Source organism: Oncorhynchus masou, chromosome 8 (genome assembly GCF_036934945.1).
Source record: "Oncorhynchus masou masou isolate Uvic2021 chromosome 8, UVic_Omas_1.1, whole genome shotgun sequence".
NCBI classification, from domain to species: domain Eukaryota; kingdom Metazoa; phylum Chordata; class Actinopteri; order Salmoniformes; family Salmonidae; genus Oncorhynchus; species Oncorhynchus masou.
In genome coordinates this window covers 9,114,357-9,130,348 of record NC_088219.1, presented here as the reverse complement: position 1 = coordinate 9,130,348, position 15,992 = coordinate 9,114,357, and the positions used below count along the sequence as shown (strand labels likewise).

The 15,992-nt window shown below is 43.2% G+C and overlaps 1 protein-coding gene across 1 annotated transcript in view; it reads left to right on the top strand.

Annotated features, from left to right (window-relative positions):
* Positions 1-15,992, top strand: part of LOC135544044 (relaxin receptor 2-like) — a 234,767-nt gene that overhangs the window by 38,662 nt on the left and 180,113 nt on the right. The window contains exons 3-5 of the mRNA XM_064971403.1: positions 420-503; positions 1,086-1,191; positions 5,028-5,099. Coding sequence (XP_064827475.1) covers positions 420-503; positions 1,086-1,191; positions 5,028-5,099 — 262 coding nt within the window. The remainder of the gene's footprint in view (positions 1-419; positions 504-1,085; positions 1,192-5,027; positions 5,100-15,992) is intronic.

Genomic DNA, 15,992 nt, shown 5'->3' with positions numbered 1-15,992 from the left:
ACCGCAGCTGAAATATTGTATATGGGACAATAAAACAAAGTTTTGTTCTGCAAGGACAAATATTATAAGGCCTATTTTCCATTTGTTGAACCAATTGAAAACAAATTCAGATGCAATTGTACTGATAAACAGACCACCTTTCAACCATGAAGACTAAAACATGAGCATTTAAAGCCATAGATTTGTGGAGGGCGTCCTATCAGATTTCCAAGATGCAGAAACATTTAAAAAGCATCCAATATTTTCTAAATATGATAATGCACTCCAGATTATTTTATATTCTGAAGAATTTGAGATTATGAATCCATCTGGAGAGCCCAGGAAGAAACACAACATCCTCGCCTTTCAGTGTTAATGTGCTAGCTAGGTGTTATATGGTGTAATAGTACCATACATAACTGATGTTTTTGTGTCTGTAGGAGACAACAGTGGATGGGCGGACATCTTTGATCGAACCATCAGGAAGGTCGAACCACAGGTCCTACCGTTACCAGAAGACTGCTGTAAGTGTGTGGGTGTGTTTGTGTTTGTGTGTGTGTTGGTGTAGATCTGCAGTATTATTGTATCTGTGTGTAGTTGTGTATTAACTGTGTGTGGTTGTGTAGTCTTGCAGCAGTACCCACAGCGTTGTGACTGTATCAAGACAGAGCTGGAGTGTGTGTGTGTGTAGTTGTGTATTACTTGTGTGTTGTTGTGTAGTCTTGCAGCAGTACCCACAGCGTTGTGACTGTATCAAGACAGAGCTGGAGTGTGTGTGTGTGTAGTTGTGTATTAACTGTGTGTGGTTGTGTAGTCTTGCAGCAGTACCCACAGCGTTGTGACTGTATCAAGACAGAGCTGGAGTGTGTGTGTGTGTGTGTAGTTGTGTATTAACTGTGTGTTGTTGTGTAGTCTTGCAGCAGTACCCACAGCGTTGTGACTGTATCAAGACAGAGCTGGAGTGTGTGTGTGTGTAGTTGTGTATTAACTGTGTGTGGTTGTGTAGTCTTGCAGCAGTACCCACAGCGTTGTGACTGTATCAAGACAGAGCTGGAGTGTGTGTGTGTGTGTGTGTAGTTGTGTATTAACTGTGTGTTGTTGTGTAGTCTTGCAGCAGTACCCACAGCGTTGTGACTGTATCAAGACAGAGCTGGAGTGTGTGGAAGTCAACCTACATGACGTTCCTCAAGTCTCCACCAACGTCACCTGGCTGTAAGTACCTCCCTCCATGTGCGTGATCGCAGTCTGTGTGTGTGTGTGTGTGTGCCGTGTGCTTGTGCTTATATATGGGTCTGTGTTAGCGAGGTTTCATTACAGTCCCAGAGTAGAAATGTGGTTGGTTTGGTGATGACAACACACACACGCACGCACGCACGCACGCACGCACGCACACACACACACACACACACACACACACACACACACACACACACACACACACAGTGAATCAGTCAGGTAAATGCAGATAATTCACTTGACTAGATTCCCCTCTTCAGATGAGATGATGGTGTAACAGCAGTAGTTTATTTCCTGTGAAATGTGGTGACAGACAGTAAAGTCTCAGCCATTCCCAGACCATCACTCTAACATAACACAAAACAAATACACACATAAAAATACAGTGCAAATTATATATATAAAAAAAAAACAGAAATAATACCTTAGTTACGTAAGTATTCAGACGCTTTGCTATGAGACTCAAAATTGAGCTCAGGTGGATCCTGTTTCCATTGATCATCCTTGAGATGTTTCTACAACTTAATTGGTATAACACCTGCTTCCGTTCTCCCTCTCTGGCGCTCGGGGGCAGCTAGGCTGCACACCTGTCACCATCATTACGCGCAGCAGAGCTCATTGGACTCACCTGGACTCCTCCCCTTTGTTGATTGCCCCGTCTATAACTGTTTGTTCCCTGTATCTGCATTAATATTATGTGTTCATGTCCAGATGCTGTCCTGTTCCATGTCTGTTGCTAATTAAACGATCACTCCCTGTACTTGCTTCCCGTCTACCAACGTCGATTCTTACAGAATGCTAACACCACTATACGAAGCATCAGGGAGGTTTTTGTTTTTTGTATTTTGGTTGGTGACGTCAGGTCCGAATGCCTTCACTGATGGAACCGGGGGTGCCTCAGCTAGCTCGTTGGGCTTCCACGCCTTAGCTGGCTCGAGAGGTCTTCTTTCCCCGATTGGGTCGGCAGGCTCCCGTCACACATCATGCCTCAGCCTGCTTGTCGGGCGCTCATCCCACGTCATGCCTCAGCCGGTTCATCGGGCTCCCGTGCCTTAGCCGGCTCGCCAACCTCCCATGCCTCAGCTGGATTGTCAGGCTCCCATGCTGCTGCCAGCTTGTTGGGCTTCTATGCCCCCAGCCGGCTTGTCCAGCGCCCATGCCTCGGCTGGCGCGTCAGGCTTGCCCAGGTGGGACCCCGGGTGGCGCCCATAGAGGGTACTGTCACGCCTGCTCCCGCTTTCCCTCTCTGGCACTTGAGGGCGCCAGGTTGCATCTCATTACGCACACCTGTCACCATCATTACGTGCAGCAGCACTCATTGGACTCACCTGGACTCCTCCCCTTTGTTGCCACGTCTACAAATGTCTATTCCCCCGTTTGTTCCCTGTATCTGCATTAATGTTATGTGTTCATGTCCAGATTCTGTCCTGTCCTGTTCCATGTCTGTTCCTAATTAAATGTTCACTAAATGTACTTGCTTCCCGTCTACCAGCATTGATCGTTACAGATTGCAGCCCACCTGTGGTAAATTCAATTGATTGGACAAGATGTGGAAAGGTAAAAAAATCTGTCTCTATAAGGTCCCATAGTTGACCGTGCATGCAAAAACCAAGCCTTGAGGTCGAAGGAATTGTCCGTAGAGCTCCGAGACATGATTTTGTAGAGGCACAGATCTGGGGAAGGGTACCAAAATATGTCTGCAGCATTGAAGATCCCCAAGAACACAATGGCCTCCATCATTCTTAAATGGAAGAAGTTTGGAACCACCAAGACTCTTCCTAGAGCTGGCCGCCCGGCCAAACTGAGCAATCGGGGGAGAAGTGCCTTGTTCAAGGAGGTGACCAAGAACCCGATGGTCATTCTGACAGAACTCCAGAGTTCCTCTGTGGAGGTGGGAGAACCTTCCAGAAGGATAACCATCTTTGCAGCTTTCCATCAATCAGGCCTTTATGGTAGAGTGGCCAGACAGAAGCCACTAATCAGTAAAAGGCACATGACAGCCTGCTTGGAGTTTGCCAAAAGGCACCTAAAGGACTCCCAGACCATGAGAAACAAGATTCTCTGGTCTGATGAAACCAAGATTGAACTCTTTGGCCTGAATGCCAAGCCTGACGTCTGCAGGAAACCTGGCACCATCCCTATGATGAAGCATGGTGTTGGCAGCATTATGCTGTGGGGATGTTTTTCAGTGGCAGGGACTGGGTGACGAATGTCCTTGAGTGGCCCAGCCAGAGCCCGGACTAGAACCCAATCCAACATCTCTGGAGAGACCTGAAAAAAGCTGTGCAGAGACACTCTCCATCCAACCTGACGGAGCTTGAGACGATCTGCAAAGAAGAATGGGAGAAACTCCCCAAATACAGGTGTATGATGGTCAGAACTGGTACCAGAACCACGTAGGTCCCCTAAACAGGTGACTACATCTAATTAAACTAATACAATTCCTCAGCTCCCTCCCCTTTGTTTTGGGGGTCTGGGAAACTTTTATGTAGAAGGATTGAAAAGCTCCGTTCTGATGACTTTTTAGGACATTCTACTCCAAAATAACATTATGCTGACACCTTCTAAAATATAATTTCCACCTCCAGAAATTAGCCCAATAACATATTGGTAAAATTATTAATTACAATTATTTCATAGCCTATGCATGGTCCATATTTTCAGGTATGCTATTACTGTAGCAATAAGCATTATCACCTGGAGCCCAAATGATGCAGCATTGTGTCTATAAATAAATAGGCTGAAGCCTGGGGTTTCCTATCTGCATTTATCCTATTGGGCTAATCAGGTCACAAATGAACTTATAACTATACTGTACGAAAATATAAACACTACATGTAAAGTGTTGGTCCCATGTTTCGCGAACTGAAATAAAATATCACAGAAATGTTCCATAATCACAAAAGGCTGAAGACAATAAAAGGCCACTCTAAAATGTGCAGTTTTGTCTCACAACACAATGCCACAGATGTCTCAAGTTGAGGGGGCTTGCAATTGGCATGCTGACTGCAGGAATGTCCACCAGAGCTGTTGCCAGAGAATTGAAAATTGATTTATCTACCATAAGGTGCCTCCAACGTAGTTGTAGAGAATTTGGCAGTACGTCCATCCAAATGTGAACTGTTCCAGCGTCTTCAAAGTGCGCCTCGGCAGCAAAGGTTTTGCATGTTCCATATTTTTTCAATGATTTTGCCGTGGTGCAGCGCCACAGCTAAATTACTTTCAGCAGAAACACAGCTGTGGATGCTACCATGATTACGGATAATCCTGAATGAATCGTGAATAATGACGAGTGAGAAAATGTTGAAAACGGTCAAAGATCATACCCCCAAGACATACTCCCCTACTATTTGTAATAGTGTTTAGAAACATATTCTGTTCCTGTTTACAATAAATATTTCTCCAAAATGACACAATACATAATATACCATTAATTTCTATTGGGCACAAAGAAAATCTGAAACACAACCAAAACAAACAGCAAATGCATCCAACCAGTTTGTAGAGTGACAAGCTTAAAGTAATTGCCTGCTAGGAATATGTAACCAAATACTAAACTTTTGACTACTATATTTATATTTATAAGAATCTTTAGGCATGTCAATCATTTTGAGAGAAAAACAAGAGCTCATCTGCTGTTCCAGCTCAGCTCTAATTATATAATATATCACATTCATCTCACAGAATAGAGGATCTCATCAAGGCTGATGGATTGGATTTTCAAGTAGCATTATGGATGTGTGTGTCTGTGTGTGCGTGTGTGTGTGTGTGTCCCGTGTAACCATAGCAATGGTGCAGTGTTCCTGTTGCAGGTCTCTGAAGAGTAACGAGATAAAGAGACTGTCGGACAACATCTTCTCCAAATACACACACCTGCAGAGACTGTGAGTACCATTACTATACCTTAATCAAATTTACTAAACGGGGATACCTTGTCAGTTACAGAACTGAATGTCTTCAACTGAAATGTGTCTTCTGCATGAGAGAGGTGAGGTCTTCTGGATCAGAGAAGTGCGGGGGGCTGGCTTAAATCAACATCCACCGCACCCTGGGAACAGTGGTTTAACTGCTTTACGGAGGACAACAGATTTTTACCTGGTCAGCTCTGGGATTTGATCCAGCAAACTTTTGATTACTGGCCTAACGCTCTAACCGCTAGGCTACCTAACCATACCACATTATAGTAAACCATACCATACTATACTACATTATACTAAACCATACCACGCCATACTAAACCATAACAAACCATACCATACAAAAACAATACTAAACCATACCATACTGTACTATACTATACTATACTGTACTATGCCATACTAAACCATAACAAACCATACCATACTATACTAAACCATACTATACCATACCATACTATACAGTGCCTTGCAATGTCACGTCCAGACCTTAGTTCCTTTTTTATGTCTCTATTTTAGTTTGGTCAGGGCGTGAGTTGGGGTGGGCATTCTGTTTTGTTCTAGGTTTTGTATTTCTGGTTTTGGCCTGGTATGGTTCCCAATCAGAGGCAGCTGTCAATCGTTGTCTCTGATTGAGAACCATACTTAGGCAGCCTGTTTTCCCACTATGGGTTGTGGGGAGTTGTTTTCTGTCTCTGTGTCTGCACCAGACAGAACTGTTTCATTTTCGTTCATTCTCTTGTTATTTTGTGTTGTGTTCAGTTAAAATAAATATTAACATGGACACGTACCACGCTGCATATTGGTCCGATCCTTCCTACTCCTCCTCAGAAGAGAAGGAAAACCGTTACATGCATAAGTATTCACCCCACTTAGCATTTTTCCTATTTTGTTGCAATACAACCTGTAATTTAAATAGATTTTTATTTGGATTTCATGTAATGGACATACACAAAATAGTCAAATTTGGTGAAGTGAAAAAATAATAAAGGAAATTGGTGCGCGCATGTATTCACCCCCTTTGCTATGAAGCCCCCTAAAAAAAATCTGGGGTAAGATCTTATCTACATAAGACAAAGTCCACCTGTGTGCAATCTAAGTGTCACATGATCTGTCACATGATCTCAGTATCTATACACCTGTTCTGAAAGGCCCCAGAGTCTGCAACACCACTAAGAGAGGGACACCACCAAGCAAGCAGCACCATGAAGACCGAGATCTCCAAACAGGTCAGGGACAAAGTTGTGGAGAAGTACAAATCCGGGTTGGGTTATAAAAAAACATCTGAAACTTTGAACATCCCACAGAGAACCATTAATTAAATCCATAATTCAAAAATGGAAAGAATATGGCAACACAACAAATCTGCCAAGAGAGGGCCGCTCACCAAAACTCACGGACCACTCACGGACCACCCATCGCCTCTCATCACCCCGAGGCCACCATCCCCACAGTGAAGCATGGATGTTTTTCATCGGCAGGGACTGGGAAACTGGCAGGGACTGGGAAACTGGTCCCTCATACTATCATGGTCACCTAATCACCCTCAGCTTACAATTGGCTCATTCATCCCCCTCCTCTCCCCTGTAACTATTCCCCAGGTTGTTGCTGTAAATGAGAATGTGTTCTCAGTCAACTTATCTGGTAAAAAAATGAATACCTTACTATATAATACCATACTGTCTGACAATGTCTTCTCCACCTGCAGAGACTATGAATTATAAACAATATGAAGTTTGACTTGATTTATTGTCAATATTATGCATTTGCATGAAAATGTATTTTGTTCATGTATCATAGTTGACTAGTTATAATCCTGTTAGGAACACTGTCATATCTTGTTAGAAGTGTCAAACTGAGTTTGAACCATGGTTATATGTACACCTGCAACACTGTTATCCCACTGAGCTAAAGACTGGTTCACTAGGCATTAACTAACACCAGGATCAAGTGTTCATGTCATTACGCAAGGCATAGTGCTCCAGGTAAATTGGCAAGAAATACAGTCACATGTACAACATTTCAGTCATTGAGCAGACACAGTTATCCAGAGTGTTTTAGAGTTGTGAGTGCATACATGTTTTCATACTGGTCCCCTGTAGGAATCAAACCCACAACCCTGGTGTTGGAAGCGCTACGCTCTACCCAACTGAGCTACAAGGGACCACCTGGGGAACAATGTCTGCATGTGAGAGGACTGAATGGTTGAATGAATACGTGGGGAAAACGTTACAATTACAGAACACGTGTTATTTGCATAAAACACTAATGTGGAAATGTGTGTAGAAATGAGTTTGGGTCCCATTACTTTCACAGCAGCCGCAGCAGCTGAACACTTGCCAGAGTTGTACAGTGACTGTGTAATTTGGGTAATCCATCACTTTATAATGCATTCAGCCTTTTAGTGTGCGTCCCCAATGGCAGCCTGTTCCCTATATAGTGCACTACTTTAGACCAGAGCCCTGTTGCTTACATAGTGCACCCTATTCCTTACATAGTGCACTACTGTAGACCAGAGCCCTATTCCCTACATAGTGCACTTCTTTTGACCAGAGCTCTATGGGTCCTGGTAAAAAAAAAAAAAACACTGTAGGGAACAGGGTGCCATAGCGACGTAATGATTTGCAGGGAAATTAAATATCTTGTTGAAAAAAATATGTCTATCTAAAGGGATTACTTGAAAGGTTAATGAAATAATTGAAATAAAAATATATGATTATTTATTAGCCTAGTTAGTAGTTATAAGTATGTAGGCACATCATGTGAATTAGGCCTCGTGAAATTATTTTGAAAAGTACAAGAGCTACTGTTGACAACAGACTTTCAGCACGCTTATAGGGAAGGACACTCAACAAGCACAGCACTTACCAAATGATTCATGACTGGCTAAGTGAAATTGATGATCAAATTATTGTGGGGGCTGTCTTGTTAGACTTCCGTGCAGCTTTTGACATTATCAATCATAGTCTGCTGCTGGAAAAACGCATGTGTTAAGCTTTTACACCCCCTGCTATGATGTTGATAAAGAGTTACTTGTCTAACAGAACACAGAGGGTGTTCTTTAATGGAAGCCTCTCAAACATAATCCAGGTAGAATCAGAAATTCCTCAGGGTAGTTGTTTAGGCCCCTTGCTTTTTTCAATTTTTACTAATGACATGCCACTTACTTTGAGTAAAGCATGAATTGCTTTAATTGCATGAATATATGCAAATGAATCAACACTATACACGCCAGCTACTACAGCGACTGAAATGAATGCAACACTTAACAAAGAACTGCGGTTAGCTTCAGAGTGGGTGGCAAGGAATAAGTTAGCCCTAAATATTTCTAAAACTAATAGCATTGTATTTGGGACAAAACATTCACTAAACCCTAAACCTCAACTAAATATCGTAATAAATCATGTGGAACTTGAGCATGTTGAGATGACTAAACTGCTTGGAATAATCCTAGATTGTAAACGGTCATGGTCAAAAAATGTTGATGCAGTAGTAGCTAAGATGGGGAGAAGTCTGTCGATAATAAAGCGATGCTCTGCTTTCTTAACACTATCAACAAGGCAGGTCCTACAGGCCCTAGTTTTGTCACACCTCAACTACTGTTCATTTGTGTGGGCAGGTGCCACAAAAAATAACTTAGGAAAATTACAATAACCTCCGAACAGGGCAGCATGGCTGAATACTATACTATGCCATACTATACCATACTTTACCATAACATACCATGCTTTACCATACTATACCATACTATACCATAACATACCATACTATACAATAGCATACCATACCATACTATATCATAACATACTATAACATACTATACTATACTATACTATACTATCTGACATGACATTGTCTTCTCCACATACACACACCTGCCGAGACTGTGTGTTCTAAACAATTTTAAACTGGACTTGTGAGAGTAGGTGGACTGGAGTGGTCTGGAGTAGGTTGGACTGGACTGGAATAGGTTGGACTGGACTGGAGTAGGTTGGAATGGACTGGGCTGGACTGGGTTAAACTCGATTTATTGTCAATATTATACAGTTGCATGAAAATGTATTTAGTTCATGTATCATAGTTGACTAGTTATAATCCTGTTAGGAACACTGTCATATCTTGTTAGAAGTGTAGAACTGAGTTTGAACCGTGGTGATATGTACACCTGCAACACTTTTATCCCACTGAGCTAAAGACTGGTTCACTAGGCATTAACTAACACCAGGAGCTAGTGTTCATGTCATTACGCAAGGCATAGTGCACCAGGTAAATTGTCAAGTAATACAGTCACATGTACAAGTCATTGAGCAGACACAGTTATCCAGAGTGATCTAGAGTTGTGAGTGCATACATGTTTTCATACTGGTCCCCTGTAGGAATCAAACCCACAACCCTGGCGTTGGAAGCGCTACGCTCTACCCAACTGAGCTACAAGGGACCACCTGGGGACCAATGTCTGCATGTGAGAGGACTGAATGGTTGAATGAATAAGTGGGGAAAGCGTTACAATTACAGAACACGTGTTATTTGCATAAAACACTAATGTGGAAATGTGTGTAGAAATGAGTTTGGGTCCCATTATTTTCACAGCAGCCGCAGCAGCTGAACACTTACCAGAGTTGTACAGTGACTGTGTAATTTGGGTAATCCATCACTTTATAATGCATTCAGCCTTTTAGCTTGCGTCCCCAATGGCAGCCTGTTCCCGAAATAGTGCACTACTTTAGACCAGAGCCCTATTCTCTACATAGTGCACTACCATAGTCCAGAGCCCTATTCCCTACATAGTGCACCCTTTTCCTTACATAGTGGACGACTATAGACCAGAGCCCTATTCCCTACATAGTGCACACTATTCCATACATAGTGCACACTATTCCCTACATAGTGCACCCTATTCCCTACGTAGTGCACACTATTCCGTACATAGTGCACCCTATTCCCTACATAGTGCACTACTTTTGACCAGAGCTCTATGGGTCCTGGTAAAAAAATAATGCGCTGTGTAGGGAACAGGGTGCCATTTGTGGTGTTGGGCAGGGACAGCTGATAATGAGGACCACGGGCACTGTATGCACAAGACTAAAAAGCTCCCTGCTCTCAATAGGTTTTAGGATGATGTTAAGACACTGCCAAAACAAGTGTAATCAGCTCATAAAGGTTTATCTCAGTTTGAGGTACCACAAAGGAGAGATAGTGATGACGCTCATTGATATTACTGCAAATGATGGGGAATAACTTTGATGAGGCATCGCCAGCTGTGAACCCAATTGTGCGCTTCAGTCAACCACGGTGAACGTAAATGTATATAAAATGTTGCATTGTTAAAAGGCTTGATATAATTTTTGGCTGACATGATCGCTTTGCCTACTCTTAATTCTTCCATAATATGTTGGCATGAATACAGATGTAGGATCTTAATTTGATCACTCTTTTGTTGCTGTAAATTTGAAGCGAATTTTACTTTTTTTAAAAGGCTTCTAAAGTTTGTAATTTCTACTTTGAAATTTCAGATTTTATTTGCCCTAAAGAAAAATGTCCATGAATTATATAATCCACATAATAATTCACATTTCCTGTTGCTACAGGACTATTTTCCTGCTGGTCCTAAATATCTGTTGACTAGGCGTGACTCTAATGACTAAAGAGGTTTCATGTGTAGCTTCTATTTTTACCCATATGAGGAGGAGTGAAACGTCTCTGTTCTCAGCACGTATGAGGAGGAGTAAAACGTCACTTTTCTCAGTACGTATGAGGAGGAGTAAAACGTCTCTATTCTCAGCACGTATGTGGAGGAGTAAAACGTCTCTGTTCTCAGCACGTATGTGGAGGAGTAAAACGTCTCTGTTCTCAGCACGTATGTGGAGGAGTAAAACGTCTCTGTTCTCAGCACGTATGGGGAAGAGTAAAACATCAAATTGTCTTCTCTGAGACGATTTGTGGATACGGGCCCGGATCTCCTTGCCACTTAGACCCAATCAGAGAGATGTGATTAGGCAGAGCTCTACACTTGCAAGTGCGCGCACACACACACCCCACAGCACATACTCACACACATACAGCCCCCCCCCCACACACACCCCACACACAGAGAGAGATGTGATTAGGCACACACCACACAGACACGCACCACACACATCACACACTCCACACATCACACACATCACACATCACACACACCACACATCACACACACCACACACACACCATTCACACAGAGAGATGTAATTAGGCACACACCACACAGACACGCACCACACACATCACACACACCACACATCACACACACCACACATCACACACACCACACATCACTCACACCACACACATCACACGCTCCACACATCACACACACCACACATCACACACACCACACATCACACACACCACACATCACTCACACCACACACATCACACGCTCCACACATCACACACACCACACATCACACACACCACACATCACACACACCACACATCACTCACACCACACACATCACACGCTCCACACATCACACACACCACACATCACACACACCACACATCACACACACCACACATCACACACACCACACATCACTCACATCACACGCTCCACACATCACACACACCACACATCACACACACCACACATCACACACACCACACATCACTCACACCACACACATCACACGCTCCACACCACACACACACACCATTCACAGACTACTCCTATGTTTTTCTCCTTTATTTAACTAGGTGGGCTAGTTGAGAACACCTTTATTTAACCAGGTAGGCTAGTTGAGAACAAGTTCTCATTTACAACTGCGACCTGGCCAAGATAAAGCATAGCAGTGTGAACAGACAACAACACAGAGTTACACATGGAGTAAACAATAAACAAGTCAATAGCACAGTAGAAAAAAAGAAAAAAAGAGTCTATATACATTGTGTGCAAAAGGCATGAGGAGGTAGGCGAATAATTACCATTTTGCAGATTAACACTGGAGTGATAAATGATCAGATGGTCATGTGCAGGTAGAGATACTGGTGTGCAAAAGAGCAGAAAAGTAAATAAATAAAAACTGTATGGGGATGAGGTAGGTAAATTGGGTGGGCTATTTACCGGTGGACTATGTACAGCTGCAGCGATCGGTTAGCTGCTCAGATAGGAGATGTTTAAAGTTGGTGAGGGAGGTAAAAGTCTCCAACTTCAGCGATTTTTGCAATTCGTTCCAGTCACAGGCAGCAGAGAACTGGAAGGAAAGGCGGCCAGATGAGGTGTTGGCTTTAGGGATGATCAGTGAGATACACCTGCTGGAGCGCGTGCTACGGGTGGGTGTTGCCATCGTGACCAGTGAACTGAGATAAGGCGGGCCCTGAAGCATATCCTTGCTTCAGGGCCTGAGCTACAGGCAATTAGATTTCGGTATGTAATTTTAGTCGAAAATTGAAAAAAAGAGGATCCGCCCTCTAATTAACGATGACAAGCATACCCGTAACATGATGCAGCCACCATTATGCTTGAATATATGGAGAGTGATGTACTCAGTAATGTGTTGTATTGGATTTTCCCCAAACATAAGACTTGTTATTATTATTGTTAAAATGAGAGCCCGCCTGGATCTTTAATGTAAAGACCTTGGCTCCTTTTGGTCTCCACATAGACTTTGATCTAAAGCCATTATTGTGATTATTGTGTTTTTGCAATCCATTGCAAATCATGTTTGTAGGACCTATGTAGCCGAATTGTATCTATGATCTTATGTTATCCATTCATGGTGTTTTATTTGTTCTATTTACATACAGTGGCTTGCGAAAGTATTCACCCCTCTTGGAATTTTTCCTATTTTGTTGCCTTACAACCTAGAATTAAAATAGATTTATGGGGGGTTTATATAATTTGATTTACACAACATGCCTACCACTTTGAAGACGCAAAAATATTTATTTTTGTGAAACAAACAAGAAATAAGACAAAAAAAACATTAAACATTAAAGTAAATACTTTGTAAAGCAACCTTTTGCAGAAATTACAGCTGCAAGTCTCTTGTGGTATGTCTCTATAAGCTTGGCACATCTTGCCACTGGGATTTTTGCTCATTCTTCAAGGCAGAACTGCTCCAGCTCCTTCAAGTTGAATGGGGTACAGCAATATTTAAGTCATACCACAGATTCTCAATTGATTCTCAATTAATCACAATAATGGCTTTTGAGACTGGGACAGAGGTTCACTATTTATTGCCTTACCTATTTTATCCTGTTTATTGCCTTACCTATTTTATCCTACCTCATTTCCACATGCTGTATATAGATTTTTCTACTGTATTATTGATTGTATGTTTGTTTATTCCATGTGTAACTCTGTGTTGTATGTGTTGAACTGCATTGCTTTATTTTTTTCAAATCAAATCAAATTAAATCAAATTTTATTTGTCACATACACATGGTTAGCAGATGTTAATGCGAGTGTAGCGAAATGCTTGTGCTTCTAGTTCCGACAATGCAGTAACAACCAACAAGTAATCTAACTAACAATTCCAAAACTAATATCTTATACACAGTGTAAGGGGATAAAGAATATGTACATAAAGATATATGAATGAGTGATGGTACAGAGCAGCATAGGCAAGATACAGTAGATGGTATCGAGTACAGTATATACATATGAGATGAGTATGTAAACAAAGTGGCATAGTTAAAGTGGCTAGTGATACATGTATTACATAAAGATGCAGTAAATGATATAGAGTACAGTATATACGTATACATATGAGATTAATAATGTAGGGTATGTAAACATTATATTTGGTAGCATTGTTTAAAGTGGCTAGTGATATATTTTACATCATTTCCCATCAATTCCCATTATTAAAGTGGCTGGAGTTGAGTCAGTGTGTTGGCAGCAGCGACTCAATGTTAGTGGTGGCTGTTTAACAGCCTGATGGCCTTGAGATAGAAGCTGTTTTTCAGTCTCTCGGTCCCAGCTTTGATGCACCTGTACTGACCTCGCCTTCTGGATGATAGTGGGGTGAACAGGCAGTGGCTCGGGTGGTTGTTGTCCTTGATGATCTTTATGGGCTTCCTGTAACATCGGGTGGTGTAGGTTGTCAGGATTTGGCCAGGGTTGTTCCGGGTTTTGGTCACTAGATGCCCCCATTGTGCTTTTTGACCTTATGTTTTTTCCCTTGTTCCCCATTATTATTTGCACCTGTGCCTCGTTTCCCCTGATTGTATTTAAACCCTTAGTTTCCCTCAGTTCTGTGCTCTGTGTTTGTATGTTAGCACCCAGCCCTAGTGTTCTGTGTATTCTTGTCGTTTCCGGTGGATGCTCTTGTGGAATTCTGTTTTTGTTTTTGAGTATCTCTTGAGGCTTTTTTGTGCTATACCTACCACCTTTTGGATTTGCCATTTTGTATTGAAGGACTTCTCCTTTTTTACTTTATTAAATACACCGTCTTAAGTAATGCTGTGTCTGCCTCATCTTCTGGGTTCTGCTGAATATTCGTGGCTCAGTTGGTTAAGTGACTGTTTCTCACTCCGGAGACCCAGGTTTGTAACCGGGTCCTGACAGAAACACAGAGCCAAAAATGAACCCAGAGGCAGCCAGTTCCCAGGACCTTTTTGCCATGCTGTCCCACCACCAGGAGACTGTCCAACGCCACGAAGCCGCCCTGGTTCAGCAAGAGGCCTTAATGGCTAGACATTCTCATCTTCTGTCGGAGATGCTGACTTCCATTAAGCAAATATCTGATCGTCTTACCCCGGCAACAGTTCCCGTCCCAGTACCTCAGATTCACGTACCCATGGCAGTTAACCCCCTGGCTGAACCTCGTCTTCCAACGGTTCTCAGGTGATCCAAGTGCTTGTAAAGGGTTTCTCACCCAATGTTCTCTCTACTTTGAGCTACAACCCTCGTCGTTTCCCACCGACCGGTCTAAGATCGCTTTTATCATCACACTGATGTCGGAAAAAGCCCTGGCCTGGGCTACTGCTGTGTGGGATGCCCATAGTTCCTGCTGTGCCAGCTACTCTGCCTTTGCTGAGGAATTCAAACGAGTGTTTCAAGGCCCAAGCAGTGGTTCTGACTCAGCCAAACAGCTCCTGACTCTCCACCAAGGTTGGCGCAGCGTGACGGACTATGCCATCCAGTTCCGCACGATGGCAGCAGCAAGTGGCTGGAACAACGAGGCGCTCACGGTGTGCTTTCTGAAAGGCCTTTCCGACACTATCCAAGATGAACTGGCCACTCGGGAACCACCGGACAATCTCGAGTCCCTGATCAAGTTGGCCTCACGCATTGACCAGCGTCTGAGAGAGAGAGAACTCAACCGTAGACCTCTAGCCCCTATCAGTCCCAGCTCCGAGTCCCCACCTTTATCCTCGCTGGCTCCATCGGAACCCATGCAGATTGGACGCATCTCCCAGGCTGAGAGAGACCGCCGGATGAGGGAGCGACGCTGTCTATATTGCGGCAAACCGGGCCATTTCCGTTCCACGTGTCCCGGGCTCCAGGGAAACGCTCTGTCCCGTACAGACCGGGGGAACTGTAACGGGAAACATAACCTCCTCCCATCCGTCCAACTCCCGTCTGCTCATTCCAGTCACCCTCTCCTGGGACAACCACAAGCTTCACCTTCAAGCCTTGGTAGACTCTGGAGCCGCAGGTAACTTCATGGATGGTGTCTGGGCGAAGGAGAATGGTGTTCCCTCTGAACCTCTAAGTGAACCCATGAGGGTCACTACATTGGATGGAAGCCCTTTGGGATCTGGACTTGTCACTCATGTCACTACCTCCTTGCGACTTTCAGTTTCACAACACCAGGAATTGATGAACTTTCATTTGATCTCCTGTTCCGAGTTCCCTCTCGTCCTTGGATACCC